Source organism: Balaenoptera physalus (assembly GCF_965194825.1).
Source record: "Balaenoptera physalus genome assembly, chromosome: 16".
Lineage (NCBI taxonomy): Eukaryota > Metazoa > Chordata > Mammalia > Artiodactyla > Balaenopteridae > Balaenoptera > Balaenoptera physalus.
The window spans coordinates 70769935-70794860 of record NC_138898.1 but is presented as its reverse complement, the minus strand read 5'-3'; the positions used below and the strand labels follow the sequence as shown (position 1 = coordinate 70794860).

General features: G+C 38.9%; 1 protein-coding gene across 6 annotated transcripts in view; it reads right to left on the bottom strand.

Annotated features, from left to right (window-relative positions):
• Positions 1 to 2046: 2046 nt before the first annotated feature.
• Positions 2047 to 24926, bottom strand: part of ANKS4B (ankyrin repeat and sterile alpha motif domain containing 4B) — a 66747-nt gene continuing 43867 nt past the window's right edge. For 3 of the 6 annotated variants that reach the window (XM_082431077.1, XM_082431078.1, XM_082431079.1), the window contains one exon: positions 2047 to 4092. In XM_082431077.1, the coding sequence (XP_082287203.1) occupies positions 3000 to 4092 (1093 nt within the window). In that variant the 3' untranslated portion in view covers positions 2047 to 2999. Of the gene's footprint in view, positions 4093 to 13006; positions 15821 to 15840; positions 15913 to 24926 lie in introns of those variants that run through there. The other 3 variants (XM_082431081.1, XM_082431080.1, XM_082431083.1) reach the window with 3 other exon arrangements.

Sequence of the window (24926 nt, the reverse complement as noted above, 5' to 3'; positions counted from 1 at the left end):
ATTAGAGTTAAGGCAGGAAATGGATCGAGAGTAGTTTTGCAATAAGAAGTTTTCTGCCTTTCAAAGTTACTCTTTTCCATTTCACATTGCCCACCCACCTCAAATGCCGTGTGAACCACTGAAGTCGGTCAGAATCATAGGAATCAACAGACCAGAGTAATCTGCATCCCGCCTTCAGCCTAGGCATCACATTCTGTTGTTCAGCAATATTTATTGAATACCTGCTGTGTGATGGATTGGCACTTGGTACAAGGGATATATCAGTGAATACAGGACAGAGCAAATTCCCTGTCCTAAAGGACCTTACATTGTAGTAGGGCAGAACCTAGCTTTTCTGCTAGGGAAGTGGGCATAGGAGAATTCCCAGGAGCTGGAACCGCTTAATTTGCCTCCTTTGCTCCTTGATATGTAAGACCAAAGGTAATTCTGTTTGGTTCATACACTTTAAGCCAGTCTTTGCAATAATCATCGATACAGTATATTTACCCTTTAAATGGAACAGGAGTTATTCAGAGAATGGTGGATGAGCCTACGGAGTCTATAAGCTGGGATACCTTAATAAAAATAAAATGCAACTATTGGGAAAAAAAACAAACAAACACCTTCTAACAACCCATTCTGGCCTCACTGTGTTTTATGTTATTCACTGTTATTATATAAAGGGATTATGTTTGCTCTCTCCTTTTTAATCCAGCAATGTTAAGGAAGTTTTATGTGAGGTTTTAAAAACCACAGAACACACACTCGCTTGAGGTGTTCTTCAAATTCATATCCCTTTATCTCATCACAGAACTGACATAAAGTCCAATGGGATGGATGGTCCTGGTGAGAACTTCCAGTCCTGCTGGGCAAACGTCCCCTTCCCATATTTCTGAGCAAATTGCTACCCCTCCAGTAGGGCAACATGGACAAGTTCCAACTAGAAATAATCAAATCCCATGAAGCAGGACTAAATCCTATGATGCTGAATTCCAGTAACATTTTTGCTGGCCTGTCTTTTCTTATTTTCCCTAAGAGTACCTTTCCATTTACTATTCTATCAATCATCTTCCAAGTAGCAATGCTGGTTGCCAGCTCAAAATTCTTTATGCCACCTCTCATTTGCTAGAATACATTGTCAGGCTTTCTATATTATTTTTACCTCTGACAATGATGTACAAAGCACTGCTGGAAAGCATCCTTTTTGTTAACAGTAGTACTTTCCTAGTGGCTTATAATTCTCCTGTATCCTAGCAATGAGTGTCTCATCAGGCAGATTCTGGGGGATACGTGGAGAGAGGATCCTGGCATCTACAATAAGGACATACTAATAGAGAAAGACTGAGACACTACAAAGTTTTTCTGAGTGCCTTCTATGTGACTACTGCTTTCATGTACAACTGCAGTTTATTCCAGAACAATGAAATGCAGTATTTGTAAACATAATCATCCCCTAGTGTAACATATTTATTCAATGACTGACAACCTTTTCGATCCATTCATTGAGGAAGAATGTGCCAATTGTTCATCAGATTTAAGCATCTGTATCCTCCATTGTGCCTCTTAAAGTAACACAGACAGCTGTGAATCAGGAAGCATGCTGAAGCTTTTTCTATATTATACACATAATCAATGGTAAATTCCATTTAATGAGAGGCTGGCTATAAAAATCCAGTGAAGCTTAGCTATTCAAGTAGGGTTTCAACTTAAATTTGGGATTTCCATTTAAATAACATCAGCAGCAGTACTGTTGTGTTGACAACTTATATTGTAGAACCTACATGTATTCAGACGTGCAGAAATGGTGATAGACAACAGTAAATGAAAGATATGTATATCATAAGCATAAAATGTAAAATTTACTTCTACAATTGAATTTTCCCTACAAAGAACCTAGATTTCTTTTTCCTTTTTTTTTTTAAGTTTTAGGAGGTACTTACCCTTAGGAAAAATCATCTAACAAGCCAGAGTTCTTTTCTGCATCCTTCTTTCTCTCCTCTCTGACTCTCTTGCTTAAGCACTGTTTTAGTCTGCTAGGGCTGCCGTTAACAAAATACCACAGACTGGGTGGCTTAAACAACAGAAATTTATTTTCTTATAGCTCTGGAGGCTGGAAGTCCAAGATCAAGGTGGTAGAAGGTTTGAATTCTCCTGAGGCTTTCCTCCTTGGCTTTCAGATGGCTGCCTTCTTGCTGTGTCTTCACATAGCCTATTCTGTGTGTGTGCACATCTCCAGTGTCTCTACCTCTTCAAAGGACAACAGTCATATGGAATTAGGGCCTCACCTTTATGACCTCATTTAACCTTAATCAGCTCTTTAATAAAGGTCTTATCTTCAAATACAGTCACATTAGGGATTACGGTTTCAACATAAGAATTTTGGAGGGACAAAATTCAGTCCATACAGGTACCATACATTCTGTTTCTTTCTTCTCTCTCTCTACCTGCCATCTTCTCTCTGTTCCCAGGCAGGAGTACTATAGACCCATTTCTATTACTTGTAAACATGTAAACATCTGTTGAAGGGTTAGACACATTTAAGTTGGGCATCATGCCACAGGCCAATGGAGGAACTTTAGTCTCCACCAACAGGTAAAGTCATAGAGCTAAGGACAGAACTGGAGTTAGAATCCCTAGACTATGAGGATGAGAAATTAAGCAGCAGCTAATGTGACGAGAGATTATAATTTTGAGTCCAGAGTTAGGAAAGTGAAGAAAGTTTTTTCCCTTCTCTGTCATCCATTTCATCCTTTCTGTATTCAAAAATATCAAAAAGATAATTGAAGAAAGATGCCATTTTCTTATTCCCAGGTCTCCTTGAGTTTCTCATTAGTGGTTTATGTGGAGAGGTATAGAGTATTTCTCAGAGTAGAATTTGGGCCTCTTTGATGGACACCTCCAAAACCCTAGAAACCCAGTAGTCTGGTATTGGGTAGAGAGTGGGTAATGCCTGAAATGTTTCCAGTGGGCCACAGCACCACGCCACTGCTGCAGACTCACCCAGTTGACCCAACACTCCATCAGAGGCTGGTGTCGACCAACTGCCCAGGCTGTTGTAGCACCTGCTTCCTTCTGTTTATGGCATTAAGGACTTTCTTCCTGGGACCCAGCTGCATGTGTATGCTCTGAAGGTCCTCATCAGAGCAAAGCAGCAGAGCTTCCAGATCAATCTGCTCTCTCATGAAGATGGGAAGGAATTCTTCCAGGTAGTGGGACTGCAAGAACACTTCCAGGGGAGTAGCATCACTCACATCTTCCTCCCATTCCACTTCATCCTCATCCCAAGGCAGATCATCTTCACGGTTGTTTTCCGCTCCCTCTTCATCAGCCTCAGCTCCTCCTTGTCTCTGAAGCAATTCACTGGGCATTTTAAACCCCAACTCCCTCTTGCTGTCTGAGATGTCTTCAGGGCTCAATATTCTGTTCCTTCTAAAAACAACATTTCCTAGACCTGGACGGTTGAGAATGGATTCGTGTTGCACCCAGCTGTCCCCCTTTACTGAGAACTGGAGCTTCTCTCTGAAGTCCCCTGAGAAGCGATCTTCCTCCTCCTCCTCCTCCTCCTGCTCCTCTCTGAACACTTCCATCACATTCTTCTGCCCACTTGTTCTCTCCTTCCCTAACGGCTCTGCTGTGTCTTTGTTCTTCTTGAACTTTATTTTAAAGGTGTCTTTAATGCCCTTAGACAGTGACCCGAATGTGTTGGAAGCAGAAGCATTTGAAAGGGATGACCTGGAGAAAGTGCCCTTGGAAGAAGAAAGAGTCCCAGATTCCTCCTTGTTGTAGGTGCGGGCCATCTTATTTTGGTGCTTCTCCTGGAGCCTCTCACACTCTTTGATCTGCCTCCTGGCATTCTTCTGAGCCTGCTCCTTCAGCCTGGTGACCTTCTTGGGGTTCATGATGTTCTGGGCAGTGGCAGCCTTATCCAAGAGACCAACACATTCATTCTGCTCTCTGCTGGCAGCAGCATCCAGTGGAGACTGGAAATCGTTGTCCAGGGCAAAGATGTTGGCACCGAAGTTGATCAGAAATGAGACACAGTGGGCATGACCATTGGAGGCTGCGTAATGTAAGGGAGTATTTCCCCAGATGTCACATCTATCAGGATCCCCTCTAGAAGAGAAAATATAAAAAATACATGCTAATTGTTTTCTCTGAACATGAGGTCTAAAAAATAAAAACTAAAAGAACAAAATGCATGTTAATCCTGCCTGGACACTGTTACAAGATAACTTCTGAAAGTCCGCATATGTCACATCCAGACATCACATGGCCAGAAACAGAAAAAGCCCATATCTACCCTGTATCTCCTTGTTAGAAGCAAGAAAAGCTTTCTAAGAAACTCCCAACATGAGCAACTTTCTTGTCTCATTGGCCAGAATTGGGCCACGTGCCTAAGGGAAAGGAAATAGAGCTACCTTGTTTATCTTAAATCAATTAGATTTTTCCCCTGTATAGGATTACCCCATGGTGTGCTGGTAAATGTTAACAACCAGCTCACCCAGGAAAAAAATCAAGCTCTGATTTATATAGCATGCGCCAATTTCTGTGGTGTAAATACACCACCATAGCACATTTCAAGCTCCTAATGTGACATTACTGGACACAGAATTTGGAAGAGATGCACAGTCAATTGATTATAAATTATTCCCACCACATAGATATTTAATAGATGTGCGTAATCTTAAGAGCAAAGATAACAGTAAAATGTGGTAAAATAATTAGAAAGTAGTAAGTTTTGAGTATTACCTTTTTAATATAATTTATTAAATTTTAAGTTTATATAATTTTATTTTTAATAATGGATTGTTTATCTGATTCAAACTTCCTAAAATTTAGCAGTCATCTCTCCTGAGCTGGTAAGAGCTGGTTCTGAAACTATACCTTGTACCTTAAAGGATCTTGGTCCCGAAGGTAGAAACAAGATAGAAACAAAAATCGTAACATGGAGAACACCAAGCTTGTTTCGCAGAGTATCAGGGAAACCACAGATACGCAAACAGCTTGCTGACAACCCCTCCAACTGAGCATGAGCATCACACAGGCGCGTTGAGGGACTAGAATGACTGATAGCACACTTTGAATGTCACAGGCTGAAAATCCACTGCATGTTATGTACTGGACTTCTCCACCTCTGAAATTGCACATGCAACCCATGAAGAGGCATTAAGGACTGTCTGGCCTGTGCAAGGAACCCCTGAACTCTCGAAACTTACGTTGAAACTTACACTTACTTTCCATCAATCATTTCTGAGCACCCTCCCCCTCTTGTTCCCTACTTCCAAGATAAATACTCCATTCAAATGCCAGTCAAGGAGCCAGATCTAAAGCAGTGCCTCTTGTCTTCTTGTTTTCCACCCTGCAATAAAGCCTTTTCTCTCTGCAAAAGACCATTGCCTTGGTCTTTCCATTGCACAGTGGGCAACGAGCCCACTTGCTCAGTTCCAGTTCCAGTACAGCACTGCTACCCTCCTCTGAGTCACAGGTAGGGAAATGAAAACTGAACAAAACTGGTTCCCCATCAGCAAGAAAGAAGAGAGGAATGGATACTGGGCAGGAAGCAAACAGTGTCTAATACAACTAATATTTATACAAAGGGTCTATTGATTCCTCAGTTTATTTCCACATAATTATGAGTAGTTCTGCAATGGTTTAAGGTAGAATCGGGGGCATTATTAGATAGCATTATGGCCAGGGACCCCATGCCTGACACAGAATCGGGTACATGGTAGATAAAAAAGATTTGAGGAATGAATATCTACTGGAATCCTGCCCCAGGCTCTAACCCCCACCCCTTGCCCTTCTCCTTTGAGGCCTTGAGTTACAAACAGGCATAAATGAAAAGTAAAGTAATAACTTATTGTTAACTATGGCTCTGACCCCAAGCCACTGTTGAGAGCTCTGATAATACAGGTACAAAAGGGCATCTTCCTTTGCCCTAGTCTAGACTCCAAAATCAGGATCTCAGTAAACTTTGGCCGGGCTGGCCCCATGGGATGGCAGGAGAGAGAGCCTGAGAAGGCCTCTTAACATTCCTGGTAAGTAGCAGGTGGAAACAGGAGAGAAGGTCCATGCCCTTGCGACTGGCATGTTAATGCACTGTGGCCCTTCTATTTCTTGCCACTTAAAGTTTGGTCCCTGGACCAGCAGCAGCGGTAACATCCCACCAGTAACATCACCTGCAAGTTGTTAGAACTGCAGAATCTTGGACCACATCCCAGACTTCCTGAATCAGAAACTGAAGGTTAAGAAGATCCCCAGGTTAGGCTCACTGCAGGCTGAGAGCTATACTAGTTAAGGTGAACCAACCAGTGTCCTATAATTTGGTGAATCAGATTTGTAATTCCTCCATGGGAATCCTTGGCTTCTTCATGCTTTTTGGTTACAAAGCACTTACACATTCTCTGCCCCCACCACCACCACCAAGCACAATCTTTCTCTTAGAGAAGGAAGAAAAGAATAATGATCAGAGGGGTAAAATAAGACTCCAAGCACGTAATTGATTTTCCCAGCAGTACACGGGCAATAGACCTTGGATCAGGCCTGCCTCCAAGTCTACTGGTCTCCAACACAATATGGTCTTATGTTAACTCACCTCAGCTTTTCCCTTTTACCCGCTGTGAGGCCTCAAGTTCAACTTTTCTAGGACTCAGTGTCCTCATCTATAAATTTAGGATAATATTACCTACTCGTAGAACTATTATGTGAATCAGTCAACATACATATAGCATTAGAAACGTGCTTGGTACATAATGAATACTCAATAAACTTTACCTGTTACCATTTCCCTTGTCTCTAAACTCAAAATCCTTAATTTCATACATTTTTTTTCTCACACCCATCTAGTAAATTCCTGCAGCACTGTGATGACTCTTGTGGCTTTTTAACACTTATAGTCTTAATTTGTCAAATATGCCCTGCCCCCCAACTAGATAATATGTCTAAGAGGGCAAAACCTGTGTCTTTTGTCCTTTGTGTCTTTTGTCCTTTATATCATCCATATATCATAGCAGATATCTCAAACTCAACCTAAAGAAGCCAAGAATGTAATGTAAGTAACCTAATGGGGCCAGGTTTGTTCTTTCAACAAAGTCATAATTAAGTGCAAGTTCCATCTAAAAGAATAGACATTGATCACTTGTGGCTGATTGCTACCTTGAATAAAAGCAGACACGATATTGCCAGAGTTTCCATGTTCCAAACAAAGCCAGAAATCCAGAATTTCATGTGAAGCTTTTTGATTTTTAAATGTTGGCTCAAATTTAAGAGAAAAATACAGTGAAGTCCAAATAAAACATATTTGTGGGCTACATCCAGCCATAAGCTGGCAGTTGGCAACTTCCTTCTGAGCAGAGAGAACAGTGTAAGCAGATGCACATATAGGTGATGTTACATATTTGTGGCACCAGGAGTATACTTCAGTGTGACCAGAGATAGGGGAAGGGAAATAAGTTCAAAGAGGAAGGAAAGAAAAGAAAATTGAATCTAAGGAAAGCAAATATATTAAATAACACAGTTCTGTTGCACAGCCTTTTTCCTGATTTAATTGTCTTGGATCAAAGGAAACCTCTTTCAACCTTAAAATAGTTGTATATCTTAGGGGAACACAGTACCTCACCCCCAAAGATGGAGTTTCACTTCTTATTTATTTTAACCAAACACCACACTCAAAAGACATAAAAGAGGGATTGTAAAACATCTAAGACATTACTGTAAACATAAACATATGGATTAAATTTGCCTGAAATTAGATTGGGTAAGTTAAAAGAGAAAGTATTGAGAGGACTGAACTGTGGTAAGGATGTTAGAGGTATTAAAAAGTTTGGGTTAAATCTACATGCTTCAGGTCATAAAACAGTGGAATTTTCCCATCCTGAGGGATCTTAAATGATCCTTCAAGATAGGAAGAACATGAAGAAAACCTGAGCTGACTCCAAAGACTGTTCTTCTCTTAAGAAACACAAAATTCCATATTTAAAGATGAAACTGTCAGTAAGCTGATTCATGAGTTTCCCTGGTGCATTTAAGCTATTTCCACTTGAAATAAATTCTGTTTACAGACAACTTGCCAAATTGATGTACAACTTAAATCAAAATATTTACTATTGACAAGTTGGGGGTCCTTCTAAAATCAGTCTTTGTCTTTCAATCCCTGATATCCTTCATATTTCTTGATAGAATCATTACACATACCTGTCCAGATAGTCACAAACTCATTTGATGATCTGAGTCCAATACTGATGTTATTCAATATATTGTTTCCTTAATCTAAATTCATAACATTTTGATTTGACTTTTTTCCTATCCTTTTTTTCCCAAAAGATAAACTCAATGAAAAGATTTTAGGTAATCATATTTTGCCCTTGCTCTTTTGTAGATTAGTACCTTTGGGCAATAATTTTTAAAGCTGGATTGCAATTATTGTCACAAAATAGGCAATTTGCTTATATTAAATTACTCTGAGAATCTGTCCCATTTCAGTTTCTCCTTTTGAAGTTCATTTGATTATTTTGGAGTTGTTCTCAGAAAAAAAATCACTCTTTCAAGAAATGTTTTTCTACATAGGAAGGAATATCTAGACTCACTAGTAATCAAATAAATGCAAGTGAAAACAATGTACCACCATCTATTTGCCTATCAGATAGGCAACAAATAAAAAGAATACTACTACTCAATTTTGGCAGGAGTGCGAGGAAATGAACAATGCTGGAGGAAGCATAAAGTGGTTCAAATTTCCCGGCACAATATGTGCCAAAAGCCTGTAAAACATGGCACCCTTTTGAATCAATAATTCTGCCTTAAGGAATTTATCCTGAGGAAATATCAGACCCTTGTGCAAAGATAAATGATCAAGGATGTTCATTCCAAATTATACAAAAACTGGATTCAAAGTAAATGTCATGAACAAGCAATTGATTAAATAAATTATGATGAAACCATAAAACAGAATACCATGTAGCCATTAAAAATAATGGCATGCATCTCTACTTTTAAGTGCAAATGGTCCATGAGGTATTATTAAATAATTAGAAGAAGATTCCAGAACAGTTTGTATAATGTGATTGCCTTTTTAAGGGCTGAACATACGTACATTTAAGTGCATGTTCTCAAAGGGAAACGTCTGAAATGATATACACCCAAATGTTAATGACTGAGAGAATTCATGTGATTTTTACTTTATTAAGTATATTTTCTAATATGACATGAAATGTTACAAAAAGTTTGTATTCCTTTGAGAATCATTAAGGAAGAAAACATTACATTTTAGAAAATGAAAAAAAAAACTAAAAAAAAAAAAGTCATGCACATTTTAAAGGCAAAATGAAATTTTGTGTTATTGAGGCCATCTTCCCAGTGTAGGATAATACATGTAATTGTTGCTTTCCATCTTTAAAATTAAAAAAGAAAGAAAAACAGGTTTTAACAAAGCCAGAGTTTGGATATTAATGGTTGCCACACGATCCATGGTTCAATCAGGTAGCGGCAGGAAAACACTAAAATCATCAGACTGCAACAGACCTCAATAATTGATTCAATTTTTGATTGGTTTCCCTTTTTAGCCCCCTTAAATTTAATGGGCAATTTGTTTTCACACAAGCGCCTAAAGATTGGCTATGGTGAAAATGGGAGGTGACCTATGAAAACCCTTACAAGACATTTTTATAAGACTACACCAGGCCAACTTAACAGATCTTAAATGCTTCTGGAGAGAAGGAAACAAAATCTGGGATGTACTAGAATTGATCCAGAAGATAAGAGTTGAGAAGGAAGGACTAGAAAAATCAGGGTTAAAATGTTGATGCCCATAATCAGTTTTTAATAAATATAAATCAATGGACTGGATTTTGACATTAAACTGAGAGAAATTACCATGTCAAATAACTAGGTAAAGGGTGGACTATATAACAAAATGTTTAGGGACAAATGACTAACCACTTGGAGAAGGCATAGTCAGATCATAACCCCAAATCTTAAATCAAAGAAATGATATATGAATTATTTAAAATAAAAACTAAAACTAAAATAAGTACTAAAGAAAATATCTGTCAATATTTAGGCAGGACCTCAAAGTTGGAATTATATAGTAAATTGACAGACTTAAGTACATAAAATATATGCTTAAATATATTTTCATTTATAGTAAATATCACTGTCAAAAATATGAATTATGAATTGTGAAAATATTTGGAAATATAATGACAAAAGACTGATATTCTAACTTTAAAAGCATTTTTTAATAAATCAATGAGAAATGTTGAAGACCCCAATATATAAGTGGGACAGGGTTATAAATACATAGTTCACAAAAGTGGAACTATTATGGCCACTAAATATAAAAAAATTTTCAACCTCACCAGTAACCAAAGAAAGGAACATTAAAGGCACATTGATGCGTCATTCTGGACCTATAATAACGACAAAAATGCGTGCTCACCTTCTGAAGGGCAATTTGTCAATAGACACCGAAAAAGTCTTTAAATGGTGTACATGCCAATTGATCCAGAAATTTCACTTTGTAGAATTTGTTCTCAAGAAAATGTGAGCAAAGATTTACGTACAAGGATAATCATCACAGTACTGTTTAAACTATGGGAAACAAATTATTTGTCTGAAAGAGAGATTGACTTAGAAATGTATTTATATAATATATTTATTAACTAGAATACTAAGAAGTCCCTGAAAATTAAATTGTAAAAGAATATACACTGGGCTTCCCTGGTGGCGCAGTGGTTGAGAATCTGCCCGCCAATGCAGGGGACAGGGGTTCGAGCCCTGGTCTGGGAAGATCCCACATGCCGCGGAGCGACTGGGCCCGTGAGCCACAACTGCTGAGCCTGCGCGTCTGGAGCCTGTGCTCCGCAACAAGAAAGGCTGTGATAGTGAGAGGCCCGCGCACCGCGATGAAGAGTGGCCCCCGCTCGCCGCAACTAGAGAAAGCCCTCGCACAGAAACGAAGACCCAACACAGCCATAAATAAAATAAATAAATAAAATTAAAAAAAACAAAAAAGAAAAGAATATACACTGACATGGAAAAAAATGTTCATGATGTATTGAGGAGTAAAAAAAAAAAACTGCATACCACAAAAAAATGTCTACTTAGTATACTATTTCATGTGTGTGTACAAATATACATGCATATTTATTTACACATAATATATATACATATATGCACATATATTTATATACACTATACATATACACACTATGTATATGGCATTATGGGACATTTTATTCTTTATAATTTGTGTGCATATATATGGTTTAATTTTCTGGGCTTAGCTTATGTTACTTTTGTGATAAATGAAGACCAGTAGAACAACTTGTATAAGAAAATGTTTCAGGCATACAAAGGGGAGAGAGAGAGAGAAAGAGAACGTCTAGGCATTCTCATTTAAACTGGACCTCAAAAGTAAAAGGGCTTTCACTGGTTGTGAAGTAACTGACATCTGCACTTCCTGCAGAGGTGGTATACTTTGAGTAGGTGGAGAAAGTTTGGGAGAGGAGGAGAGATGATGCAGTGTTACATCTGGAGAAGGCTGACTAAAGGGGTTGGGGTACAGGGCAGTGTCTGGGAAATGGAAGTTAAACAAAAGGAATGGAGTACATCAACTCTACTTACTTCCTCATTCAGTTTTCAACTCAGGAACTCTCTCCAGCTTTGGTTCCTATAAGTTCCTAAAGTGCCCCTCACTTCAGTAAAGGGTGCCAACAACCACAAGCTGTCAAAGCCAGAATCTGGGGCCTTGATCCTCCTTTTTCTTCCACCCCCCAGCATCCAGTCAATCATAACCAATTCTACATCAGAATTGCCACTCAAATCCATCCACATCTCTCAATTCCCACTGCCACTATCCTAGTCCAGTTTATTCCTCATCTCAACTGTTAAACCAGCCCCAGAACATTTTCTCTGACCACTGTACAACAGCCTGAGCAAATTTTGTAAACAAAAACTATATGTATAAATATGTATAAATAAATATGTATTGGATTGAAATAAATTCACTTGTCTCCTTTACTCACATTTTCTTTTTTTCTTTCTTTAGCCTTCTTGGGTTATAGTTGCCAACACTACCTAGACCCTCCAGTAACAAGCAGAAGACAACTGCTAGCTAATTTCTGCTTCAGAATTTGCAGGAAGAGTATGTATACATGTATGTATCTAACAGCCAGAGAGGTAATGAAGTTAAGACAGGCTGAAGGTCCCTTTTATGGCTTATAAAGCCAGAAATTTCATCTAAGAATCATAAGCTTGCACTAGGATTAAATATTTTTTTAAAAGGCTGTGAGATTTTAATGGCATAGATGAAAAAACAAAAACACATCATTTGTTCCAATCAAGGATGACATCTTAAAACCAAGTAGATCAGTAATCTCTTTTTAAAAAGCCAAGAATTTGCATGTCATGGAAAAGATTTTTAAAGACACAGAATTAGGGCTTCCCTGGTGGCGCAGTGGTTGAGAATCTGCCTGCCAATGCAGGGGACACGGGTTCGAGCCCTGGTCTGGGAAGATCCCACATATCGCAGAGCAACTAGGCCTGTGAGCCACAGCTACTGAGCCTGCGTATCTGGAGCCTGTGCTCCGCAACAAGAGAGGCCGCGATGGTGAGAGGCCCGCACACCGCGATGAAGAGTGGCCCCCTCTTGCCGCAAATAGAGAAAGCCCTCGTACAGAAACAAAGACCCAACACAGCCATAATTAAATAAATAAATATAAATTATAAAATTCTTTAAAAAAAAAAAAAGACACCGAATTAAAATATCTTCCCCCAAGGCAAATAATAGTGCCTTAGAGTTCAGGATCTCTGTGTGTGTGGCTCATAAAGGATCAGCCAACACATGGTGCCAGTTCTCAGAGTGAAAAGAGAGCATCTCTAGGGAATTTTCTCCCTTTCTCTAAAAAGACAATTTTTTACACAGACTAGAAAGAAAGCAAAGTATTTTCACTTTTTCCCTGCCTCTTGCTGCTGTCTGCAAAATCCTACCATAAACAGTTTCCAATCAAAACCATCAGGTTGAAATTACCCTCTGCTGCAGATTATTTCTAGGGCTTCCAAGTTCCCGTGGTAGGCTGCCAGGAGTGTGGGAGTCATGCCATCTTCATCAGAAAGATTCAGATCTCTCTTGGTAGCCTCTTTCAGAAGTTCCAGGTAGCTATCACTAGCAGCTTGGTGGTAGCGAGTAGACATTTTTTCTGCTCACCGAAGCTTTGCCAAATATCACTCTCCAGGCAAAGCAGGATGTCAGTGAAGCAGCCTTCCTACGAAGCTTGTTAATCAGTGACAAGGAAGAGTGTCAGCCCAGGGCAAAGCTCATTCCAACCTCCCTCCAATGGAAGGCAGCCAGAAAGGTTCACAGCACTGAACTTAGACCTTTTCTTTCTGGAATGGCCATGACATTGAATATCGAGGACTGCTGCGTTCATCTTGAATGTTTTGAGGCACTGTTTTTTTTTCTGTCCTTTAACAAGTCCTGAATGTAATATTGGTCATCTAGGCACAGAATGTAGAAAATAATTTCAAAACTACTCAGAACTAGTCTAGTTCCCTGGAGAGGTCTATTTTTTAAAGTGCTGTATTGAGGTATAATTCACAAACTATGAAATTCACCCATTTTAAGTGTACAATTCAATGATCATTACTAAATTTAGAGTTCTGTAAGTATCACCATGAAACCAAGCAGGACCCTGTGGGGCCTTCCCAGGGACAGACCCCCTCCTCACCTAGTCCCCCACCTCTTGTTTATAGAAAAGCTGTAGCCTCCTAGGCCTTCCCCGAGTTCTAAAGAGCAACTTTAATCAGAGAAGGGAGAAAAGACAGAAACAAAGGAAAAACCATCAAACAAAACAAAATAATAACAGTTTAGCCATAAAACAAAGTCAAGGGCCTTTAGTTCCTTCTTGAGGACTATAGATAATATCCTGAACCATATCCTTGAGTTGTTTTGCAGATACTAAAACCCTCATCAGGTGAAAAAAGTTAACTGCATGCTGACCACCAGCACATAGACCCCAGACCAGTTAGCACCAGAAGGTTGATGATTGAGATTCCCAAAATATCACCCTGTTACCTCACCATCAACCAATAAGAGAATTGTGGATGAGCTGATCACACACCCTGTGACCATCTCCCTCACACTGTGTTTAAATACCTTTCCCTGAAAGCCATTGGTGAGTTTGGGTCTTTTGAGCAGAAGCTGCCCATTCTTCTTGCTTGGCACCCTGCAATAAATGCTGTATTTTCAGTAGATTGGCTTTGCTGCACTGAGGGTGAGCAGGCCCAACTTCTGTTTGGTAACAACCATAATCCAATTTTATAACATATCCATAACCCCCCAAATATCCCTCATGCTAATTTGTAGTCAATCCTCATTCCCACTCCCAGCCCCAGGAAACCACTAATCTGCTTTCTGTCTCTACAGATTTGCTGTTTGTAGGCATTTCATATAAATGGAATCATACAATGTATAGTCTTTTGTGTCTAGCTTTTTTTCAGCTTAAAATAATTTTTTAAGGTTCATCCATTTTAGAGCATGTAACAGTATTTCCTTCCTTTTTATTTCTGAATAGTTTCTACTATACTAATATACCACATTTTCTTTATTCATTCAACAGTTTATGGACATTTGAATTGTTTCCACATTTTGTTTTTACGAATAATGCTGCTATGAACATACAAGTCTTTGTGTGGACATATATTTTCATGTCTCTTGGGTATATACCGAGGAATGGAATTGCTGAATTACATGACAATTTGTATTTAACTTTTAAAGAAATTGCCAAACTGTTTTCCAAAGTGACTGTACGATTTTCATTCCCATCAGCAATGTATGAGGCTTCAAATTTCTCCATATCCTTGCAGCATTTGTTATTTGTCTTTTCATTTTCAGCCATCCTAGTGGGTGTGATGTGGTATGATTGTGGTTTAAATTTTCATTTCCCTAATGAATAACAATGTTGAGCATGTTTTTTATGTGCTTATTAACCATTCTTACATCTTCTTATAAATGCTTTACTCATTTTTTCATTACGTTGTCTTATTATTATTGAGTTATAAGAGTTCTTTATATATTCTAGATACAAATTCTTTATCAGATATATTTTGAACTTAATGAAAATGAAAGCAAACATTGTAAAATTTACAGGATGCAGTTAAAACAAAGCTTAGGTGGGAAATTTGCAGTTTTTAATGCCTGTGTTAGAAAAGAAGATCTCAAATCCTTAACTTAAACTTCCACCTTACGGAAAGAAGGAAAAGCATAGAAAAATTAGTGTAAATAAAGAGCACAATATAAGACCAAAAACATGGTCCAAATTTATCTGCAATCAAAATAAATGTAAACAGACCAAATTCACCAGTTAGAAGACTCAGGCATGTCTTATTTACAACAGACATCTAAAATATAAAATTGCAAAAAAAATTGAAAGTAAAAAATGGAAAAGTTATATCAAGCAAATACTAACAACAAATTGGTACAGCTATATTTATATCAGACAAAAAAATAGTTTAAGCCAAAAATATTACCAGGGATAAAGAGAGGTAATACATAATGATAAAAGGAACAATTCGTCAAGAAAATATGATACTCCTAAACTTGTATGTACCTAATAGCATAACCTCAAAATAGAGAAAACAAACAGTAGTAGAATTTAATGAGAAAGAACAAATCTGCAATCATAGTTGGAGATTTTAACACAACTCCTTAATGTTATATATCAATCAGACTAAAGATTAGGAAAGGTATAAAAAAATTGAACCCAATTAAAAAGCTTTATCTAACAATCCTATATAAAACACTGCACTCAATAGAAAATGCATGTTCTTTTCAAGCACACGAGAATATTTATAAAAATTGCCCACCTAATAGAACCAGTGCAGGCCTCAACAAACATCAAATAATAGGTTTCATGTAGATCATGTTCTCTGAAGACACTGCAATAAAATTAGAAACCATCATCCTTATACAACTGATTAACTGTTTACATGCTCTCTTGTGATATGACTTTTACATCGTGTTCATCATCAAATACTTACCATTTTGCATTGTAATTTTTCTTCTCTTTAATACGTCATAAATATTTCCCATATTGTTACAAAATATTTAATATGTTTGGATAATAGTCCATGTAATTGATGTGAGGAAGGTATATATTTGAAGTCTGTGACTGCTTATTCCCCTTATCTCTTTTTGTCCAAGTCTTTAGTCCAAGATAAATTATCTGCCCACTCTGAAACAGTGGGCAGATTCACTGCAAATTCCTCACAATAATTAGCTCTAAAGGTCAATGTGTGTTCCTTTTTTTGGTTTCTATGAGAACAACAGTGGAAGCTGTAGAAGCAAAACCTGGAAGGCAGCATTATTTGTTTGTTGAAAAAAAAAAGGAATTTTTTTAGCCTAGAGAAAGTGAAATATCCAAACATGATTGTGGACACTTTGAGAACAATGTAACACTGTTGCTCTATCATTTTTGCATGAGCCACTTTAATTTAGACACAATTGCATTCACTAATGTACTCTAAATAGAAAATCTTATGTAACCTGAGAAAGGGCTTCTCAAAGATGGATTAATAGAATAGAACACTCTGTTCTATTATACAGTATTCTATTCTATTCTACAGTAATAGAACGCTAAGTGCCAATCAAACAAGGAGTCTGCTGCCAGATAAAGATGATGATGGTGATATTAATGATAATGATACCAATGATGAGAAGAGCAGAATGATAAGAATTAGGGTAGAAGCAAAGGAAAAGGAGGACAGAGCAATTATAGAGGAGGGGAATAAGAATTGGAAATGGAAGACAAAGAGGAGAAGGAAGAGTTTCTCAACTCCAGTAGTACTTACGACTTGGACTTAAACTCTCCTATGAAATGTTAAAAAACTGAGCTTTCTTTTTTTTTTTTTTTTTTTATGGTGAAGATATTGGCATCCTCTGGCATTTCCTTGGGAAAACTTTTCCTTGAGAGAAGAATGGATGGGGAGGGAGAGGGAAAGCAGAAACAAATCTTTATGAATTTGAAGATCCTCCTTACTTCATCCCTTCAAGATGAGGTTGAGAAAGAGGGTTGAACTTGGAGCTAGAAGGCCTAGAGTCCATATGGTCTGGGACAAGTTATTCTATCTATTTGAGTCTCTCTTTCCTTGTGGATAAAATTGGAGGAAATTGCTCATGATCCTACCATCATCACCTAAGCTTACAGGAATAAGGGTGAAATGAGATTAAAAAAAAAAATCCCTTACAGACTATAAAGCATGGTATTACAAACTGGAAGTAGTGTGATTGTGGCTTAGGGGACAGAGAGAGAGCGCTATAGCTCAATAAGTGGTCTACTTCCTTATTCCCCAAAGCCCTAAGAAAGCAAAATTGGTAGAAGATGGTAAGGGCAGAGATTAATGAAAATAACTAACACAGATTTACATATAATGTAGACACTAATTCCTTATGAGGGGTTGGATAATTGTGGGGCAATTGTGACTTTAGACTGTTTTTTTTCTTATGGAAATATGTATTTGAGTCTGTTCCAACAGTATGCTGCTGGACTCTTGGAAGGTCAGAGAAGACCTGCCATACACACAGAGACTTTGAGGATTAGATTTAAGTGGTGATGACCCTCCCTTGTATTGTTCTATTAGCTAGCAAGTTAAGGCCCTCATCAACCATCCTATTGGAACCAACCCTGTTGCCCTCAACTCACTACACTCCTGCAATATTAGTATAACTTTAGAGAAACATCCTGCAAGTGTCTTCTGTGTTGTTCTGGTTGCTACTTAGGTTCAGAGGGGTAGACTCTATTTCCTCCTTTGTTTTTCTAAAACTCTAGAAACTCAACCTATTACCAGGATCCCCAAGAATGTAACTCTGAAAGCCCTTCTGCCTAGACACCACTTCTTTTTGCCAAAGACTCATAGGAAAAGAGGGTTAACGAGCTTCCAGGGACAGCATTTGGAGAGATTCTCTCGCCAGTGTGTCTCCTCTTTCCCATAGAGCAATGCCATTTTCAACTCTTCATTGTTGTGTTTATAATTCTGCGACCTCTCCTGCTTTAATAGCAGCTACCTGATAGCTGAGTGGTCTGAAAAGGAGTCCCATATACCATGAATGCAATCCTGGTCAAGTAGCCCTTGGATGGAGGATTTATCCAGGGCTTTGACCTATCTATAAAACAGAATCCTGTATGTTCCTTTTGTTAGGGAGAGGAAAAGAAGGGACAAAGACTAGTGGTAGTTGATAATTCCAGTCTACCCCACGAAAAACCAATGCCAGCAAAGTGGAAAACAAACTTCTCCCTTGTTCTCAAAAACCATTCACTGCTATTTGGGAAAGAAATTCAACAGCTTGTGCAACCTATATTTTTATTAATGGGATTGCCCCCTGCACCGCAAGAGATCTGGCTTTCAAAAGCAGACATTATTTGTTCTTCAAAGCTACTCACATCTAATTACAGAGGAAATTCACTTGTATGGTAGGGAAGCACATTTTTATGTAATAAGGAAAAAGAAACTCTCCAAGCAGAACATTTGCTTTTAACAAGATTACTTCATCTAATGAGTATCTTATTATGAATTCTATTGAAAATAAAAACGATAGCAGAAAGTAAATGAAAATAAAGGGGATTACAAAAGCCCTGTTGTTACCCAGAAAACTTACAGGAATCAGGCAAGAGCAGAACCAAGCATCGTTAACACACTACTGCATGTGCTGAATGGGTTTATGAGAAATATATCTGTTGAGGTAAAGACATTTTCATATGAATTATTAACGAATGTCACTTACATGTGTATTTTTTCCTCTTTATCACTGTAATAAAACTGTTCAACCTATTTGATGTGGACTTTTTCTATTCAAAAGAGATTTCAACAATCCTGCTTGTCATTTAAACTCATATATAACTCTTAAAATACAGAAACTTTCTTTCCCACACTGAAGATCACTGGTGTTGTTTTCCTTAGAAACATTGTTTAAACACAAACATGAAGCAATCAAAAGAACCATTGTCTTCCCTTTTGTTTTTTCTTCTCCAAATGAAAACATTTATGAAAATATTTAGGTGGATAAGTTGAGTATTGAAATTGTAATGTCCCTGAGGTATTGACTGGGCTTAATTTATTCACATAAGTTTCAAGACACTCAAAGTCCTATTTTTTTCTGCCAGAAAAATAGAGCTGTTATTGTACCATCTGGTTTGCATGAGGAATCTCTTGGCATCTCTTAACTGCACATTTTATAAATGCTAAACCCCAGATGGCAGTACATTTTAACAGTGGAGAGTTTTATAAAGGTTTCCAAAAACAAATTCTTTAAAATGTGAATATTAGATAGTCTAAGCAGGGGCTATGAATTTAAATTCCACGCTTGAATTAACTGGCTTTGTTAGCTGGACAAATTTCCTTTTATCTTATGTCTTTTCCCCTTCCTAATTAATTCTGGTTTTATGAATTGAAGACCTCAATCAACATAATCATATGACCTAAATCCTCACACAAAGCTTAAGTCCTATAAAAACTTCAGGAACAATGATCACTGGGAAACCTCCATCAGTGGCCATTTTGTTTCAAGATGGCAGAATTTACCACAAGGGAGGTGTGGTATAGCACCGTTAAGCAGATTATCAAATACCATCAAAACCATTCAACTTTCTCAAAGCTGACAGTTGGATTGAGAAGACAGGAAAATGTGAATGTCAAGCATTGCACTGAAATAAAGCCAGAGTACAGTATGGTTAAGAACATAGATTCTTAAGTCAGAAACTAGACCCTGCATTTTCTTAAACATTCTTCTCTTTCCTCTGCATTTTTCTTTTTGATAATAAGAACTTGGTCCTGGGGTTTTTATCATCCTATACCTTACAACACAGTAAAAAGAGTATATATTTTATAGTCACACAGAGCTGTATTTCAATCTGGGAGTTTATATTGGTTTTGTAAGGCTGCCATAAATAGTACCTCAAAGTGGGTGGCTTAAACATCAGATTTCTTTTTTCTTAGAGTTCTGCAAGCTAGAAGTCTGAGATCAAAGTTTTGGCAGAATTGGTTTCTTCTGAGGGTGATGAGGGAAAGATTTGTTCCAGGCCTCTGTCCTTGACTTGTAAAAGGCCATCTTCCCCCTGTGTCTTCACATTGTCTTCCCTCTGTATATGTCTATGCCCAAATTCCTTCTTCTTATAAGGACACCAGTCATATTGCATTAGGGCCTACCCTAATGACCTCATTTTAAGTTAAGCACCTCTGTAAAGACCCTAGCTCCAAACACAATCATATTCTGAGGTACCCTGGTTTTTGGGGGGGAGGCTTCAACATTAATTTTGAGGGGTATTGCAACTCCCACTTTCTTGTCATTTCCATTTGCATGAAATATCTTTTTCCATCCCCTTACATTCAGTCGATGTGTATCCTTTGCCCTAAAGTGGGTCTCTTGTAACAGCATATTATAAGCTCGTTTTTTATCCAATATGCCACTCTGTGTCTTTTGATTGGAGCACTTAGTCCATTAACATTTAAGGTAATCATTGATAGATATATATTTATTGCCATTTTAAATGTTGTTTTCCTATTGATTTTATATTTCTTCTTTATCCCTTTTCTTTTTGTTTTCCCTTTTGTGGTTTGATGATTTTCTTTTGTATTATGCTTATGTTCTCTTCTTTTTGGTTTTTGTGAATCTACTGTATGTTTTTGATTTGTGGTTACCCTGTTATTCAAGTATATTAACCCTCTATGCTTCCCGTACCTGGATATCTGTTTCCTTTGTTAGGTTTGGGAAGTTATCAGTCATAATTCCTTCAAATACATTTTCAGTCCCTTTTCTCTTTCTTCTCCTTCTGGGATCCCTATTATGTGTAGATTGGCATGCTTTATGTTATTCCATAGGTTTCCTATATTGCTTTCATTTTTTTTTTTCATTTGGCTTTCTATCTGCTGTTCTGATTGGGTGATTTCCATTATTCTATCTTTCAGATCATTTATCCATTCTTCTGCATTTTTCATTCTGCTATTCATTGCCTTTAGCTCAGCTTTCATCTTGGCAAATGAGTTCTCTAATTTTTCTTGGTTTCTTTTTATAGTTTCTAGCTCCTTTTTATAGTAATCAGCATTTCTATCAATAGTCATTCGCAATTCCTTCAGTATTTTCATTATCTCTTTTTTCAAACTCAGTGTCTATTAGAATGAAGAGGACTATTACATTGTTTGTTCTTTCAGGGAAATTCTCTTGATCTTTTCATTAGGAGTGGTTGCTCTGCTTCTTCATTTTACTTATGTCCCTTGCTCTATGAGTTTAGGAGAAACAATTATATACTGTGGTCTTGGAGGGCTATTTTTATGTGGGAGTGTCCTTGTGTAGCTTGCGTGGATTTAATATTTTTTGGCGCGAGGGCTGTTTTTAGTATGGCTGGCTGTCACCTCTTTCCTCAGTGTATGCTGGCCATTATCCCCTTGATAGGAGGTGTGACTAGTGTTGTGGTGACCAGAGCCTGCACTGGACATTGAGCGGGGCCTCCTCTCTGCTATGTGGTTGGCATGGGCCGGGTCTGTTCCCTAGCTGTTGGAATAGAAGCCCCCAGATCCATTTCTGAGCTGTGTTTCCGAGCTGTCGTGTGGGGTAGGTGGGATTGGAGCTCTCCCACTGGGAGAGGAGCCGCTGAGTATTCCTCCACCACAGACGTTCACCAGTGAATGTGCTCTGTTGTGTCACCTGTCACCCGTTGTACAGGCTCACAAAGTACAGTGTTGTTGGCACTGCCTTGGCCATGTCTCAACCTTGGGAATGCCAGCAATTGGCCCTGGTATCTATCAGATATTGTTTTTACAAGGCAACCAGTGCAGATCCACTGAAGTCAGGTCCGAGGACTGCAGTAGGCATGAACCTGGACCCGCTATGAGCGCGATGGAGCCAGCTCATACCCTGGCCCAGCCCAGGCCCCATGTGCATGTGCCCACAAAGCCCACAGCTGCTAAGCCAGAACCATCCCAGCCACAGGAGCACCCGTTGTCCACTCAGATGTCCTGCAGGCGCTGAATTTACAAAGCCGGCAGTGGAGGTGTAAATCCGTGGCTTGTGCAGCCAGGGGGAGAGATTTCAGCCTTGCCGCCTAAGCTGCACAGGCCCTGGGACTCAGCTGTGGTTTCAGCCCTGTCTCTGCGTGTGGGCAACCTGGTGGCATCTGCTCCCAGATCCTACCGAGGCAGCAGCTGGGGCATGGGAGACCACCGAGGTGGGAGGCCCCGAGGTGGCAGCTGGGGCACAGAAGCCTGCTGAGACGGCGTCTGGGGCATAAGAGCCCGCTGAGGTGGTGGCTGGGATGCGCTCCCCCTGAGCCCCTGTAGGCAGGGAGTGGTGCATGGAGAAAAAAGCTACCAAGGCAGCACCACCCCTCCCTTTGTGGGCCACTTAACAATGGCGCTTCACTTCTATGGTGGCCCGGGTTTCTTTCACAAACAATCCCCTTTGCGGCTGTACCACGCTCCAGCTCCTTCAGGCTGTCTCCATGCAGCCAACAGCACTCCTCTCCCCGGATCTGTCCCCTAAATCCCGAGTTTTGGCACCCAGCCCCACCCATAACAGTGGACCCATGTCTCAGGCTACGATGAGCAGGGTGGTGGCACAAATGTCTGTGTAAGTCTCTCTCTGTTCTGCCTGCCACCAACCAGTTGTGGTGCTCTCCTCTGAGCCTCTGAAGCTCACTTTCTGTCACAGCTGGTCTCCCTGCCAGTGAAGTAGCTTCCCACAGTGTGCGGGAACGTTTCTTCTTTTTCAGCTCCCTCCCGAGGCCACAGGTCCCATCTCACTTCCTCTTTTTTTTTTTCCTCTCATCCTACCTGGTTACATGGAGATCTTTCTTGTCCTTTCAGGTATTTGAGGTCTTCTGCTCGTGTTCAGTAGGTGTTCTGTGAGAACTGTTCCATTTGTAGATGTATTTGTGGGAGCAGGTGAGATCCAAATCCTTCTACTCTGCCATCTTGATGTAAATGGAGTAAATGCTCCAACCAAAAAATATAGACTGGCTGAATGGATACAAAAACAAGACCCATATGTATGCTGTCTACAAGAGACCCACTTCAGACCTAGGGACACATACAGACTGAAAGCAAGGGGATGGAAAAAGATATTCCCTGCAAATGGAAATCAAAAGAAAGCTGGAGTAGCAATACTCATATCAGATAAAATAGACTTTAAAATAAAGCCTGTTACAAGAGACAAGGAAGGACACTACATAATGATCAGGGGATAAACCCAGGAAGAAGATATAACAATTGTAAATATCTATGCACCCAACATAGGAGCACCTCAATACATAAGGCAAATGCTAACAGCCATAAAAGGGGAAATCGACAGTAACATAATTATAGTGGAGGATTTTAACACCCCACTTACACCAATGGACCGATAATCCAGACAGAAAATAAATAAGGAAACACAAGTCTTAAATGACACCTTAAATCAGATAGACTTAATTGATATTTATAGGACATTCCATCCAAAAGCAGCAGAATACACTTTCTTCTCAAGTGAGCACAGAACATTCTCCAGGATAGATCACATCTTGGGTTATAAATAAAGCCTTGGTAAATTTAAGAAAATTGAAATCGTACCAAGCATCTTTTCTGACTACAACACTATGAGATTAGAAATCAATTACAGAAAAAAAAACACCTGTAAAAAACACAAACACATGGAGGCTAAATAAATATGCTACTAAATAACCAATGGACCACTGAAGAAATCAAAGTGGAAATCAAAAAATACCTAGAAACAACTGACAATGAAAACATGACAACCCAAAACCTGTGGGATGCAGCAAAAGCAGTTCTAAGAAGGAAGTATATAGCAATACAATCCCACCACAAGAAACAAGAAAAATCTCAAATAAACAATCTAACCTTACACCTAAAGCAACTAGAAAAAGAAGAACAAACAAAACCCAAAGTTAGTAGAAGGAAAGAAATCATAAAGATCAGAGCAGAAATAAATGAAACAGAAACAAAGAAAACAATAGCAAAGATCAACGAAACTAAAACCTGGTTCTTTGAGAAGATAAACAAAATAGATAAACCTTTAGCCAGACTCATCAAGAAAAAAAGGGAGAGGGCTCAAATTAATAAAATTAAAAGTGAAAAAGGATAAGTTACAATGGACACAGAAATACAAATAATCATAAGAGACTACTATAAGCAACTATATGCCAATAAAATGGACAACCTGGAAGAAATGGACAAATTCTTAGAAAGGTACAATCTTCCAAGACTAAACCAGGAAGAAATAGAAAATATAAACAGACCAATCACAAGTACTAAAATTGAAATGGTGATTAAAAAACTTCCAACAAACAAAAGTCCAGGACCAGATGGCTTCACAGATGAATTCTATCAAACATTTAGAGAAGAGTTAACACCTATTCTTCTGAAACTGTTTCAAAAAATTTGCAGCGGAAGGAACACTCCCATACTCATTCTATGTGGCCATAATTATCCTGAAACCAAAACCAGACAAAGATACTGCAAAAAAAAAGAAAACTATAGGCCAATATCACTGATGAACATATGATCCAGAAATCCCACTCCTGGGCATATATCCAGAGAAAACCGTAATTCGAAAAGATACATGCACCCCAATGTTCATTGCAGCACTATTTACAATAGCCAAGACATGGAAGCAACCTAAATGTCTATCAGCAGAAGAATGGATAAAGAAGATGTGGTACAGGGACTTCCCTGGTGGCTCAGTGGTTAAGAATCCACCTGCCAATGCAGGGGACATGGGTTCAAGCCGGTCCGGGAAGATCCCATATGCCGCAGAGCAACTAAGCCCGTGTGCCACAACTACTGAGCCCGCACTCTAGAGCCTGCGAGCCACAACTACTGACACCTGCGCACCTAGAGCCCATGCTCCACAACAGGAGAAGCCACCGCAACAAAGAGTAGTCCCTGCTCGCCACAACTAGAGAAAGCCC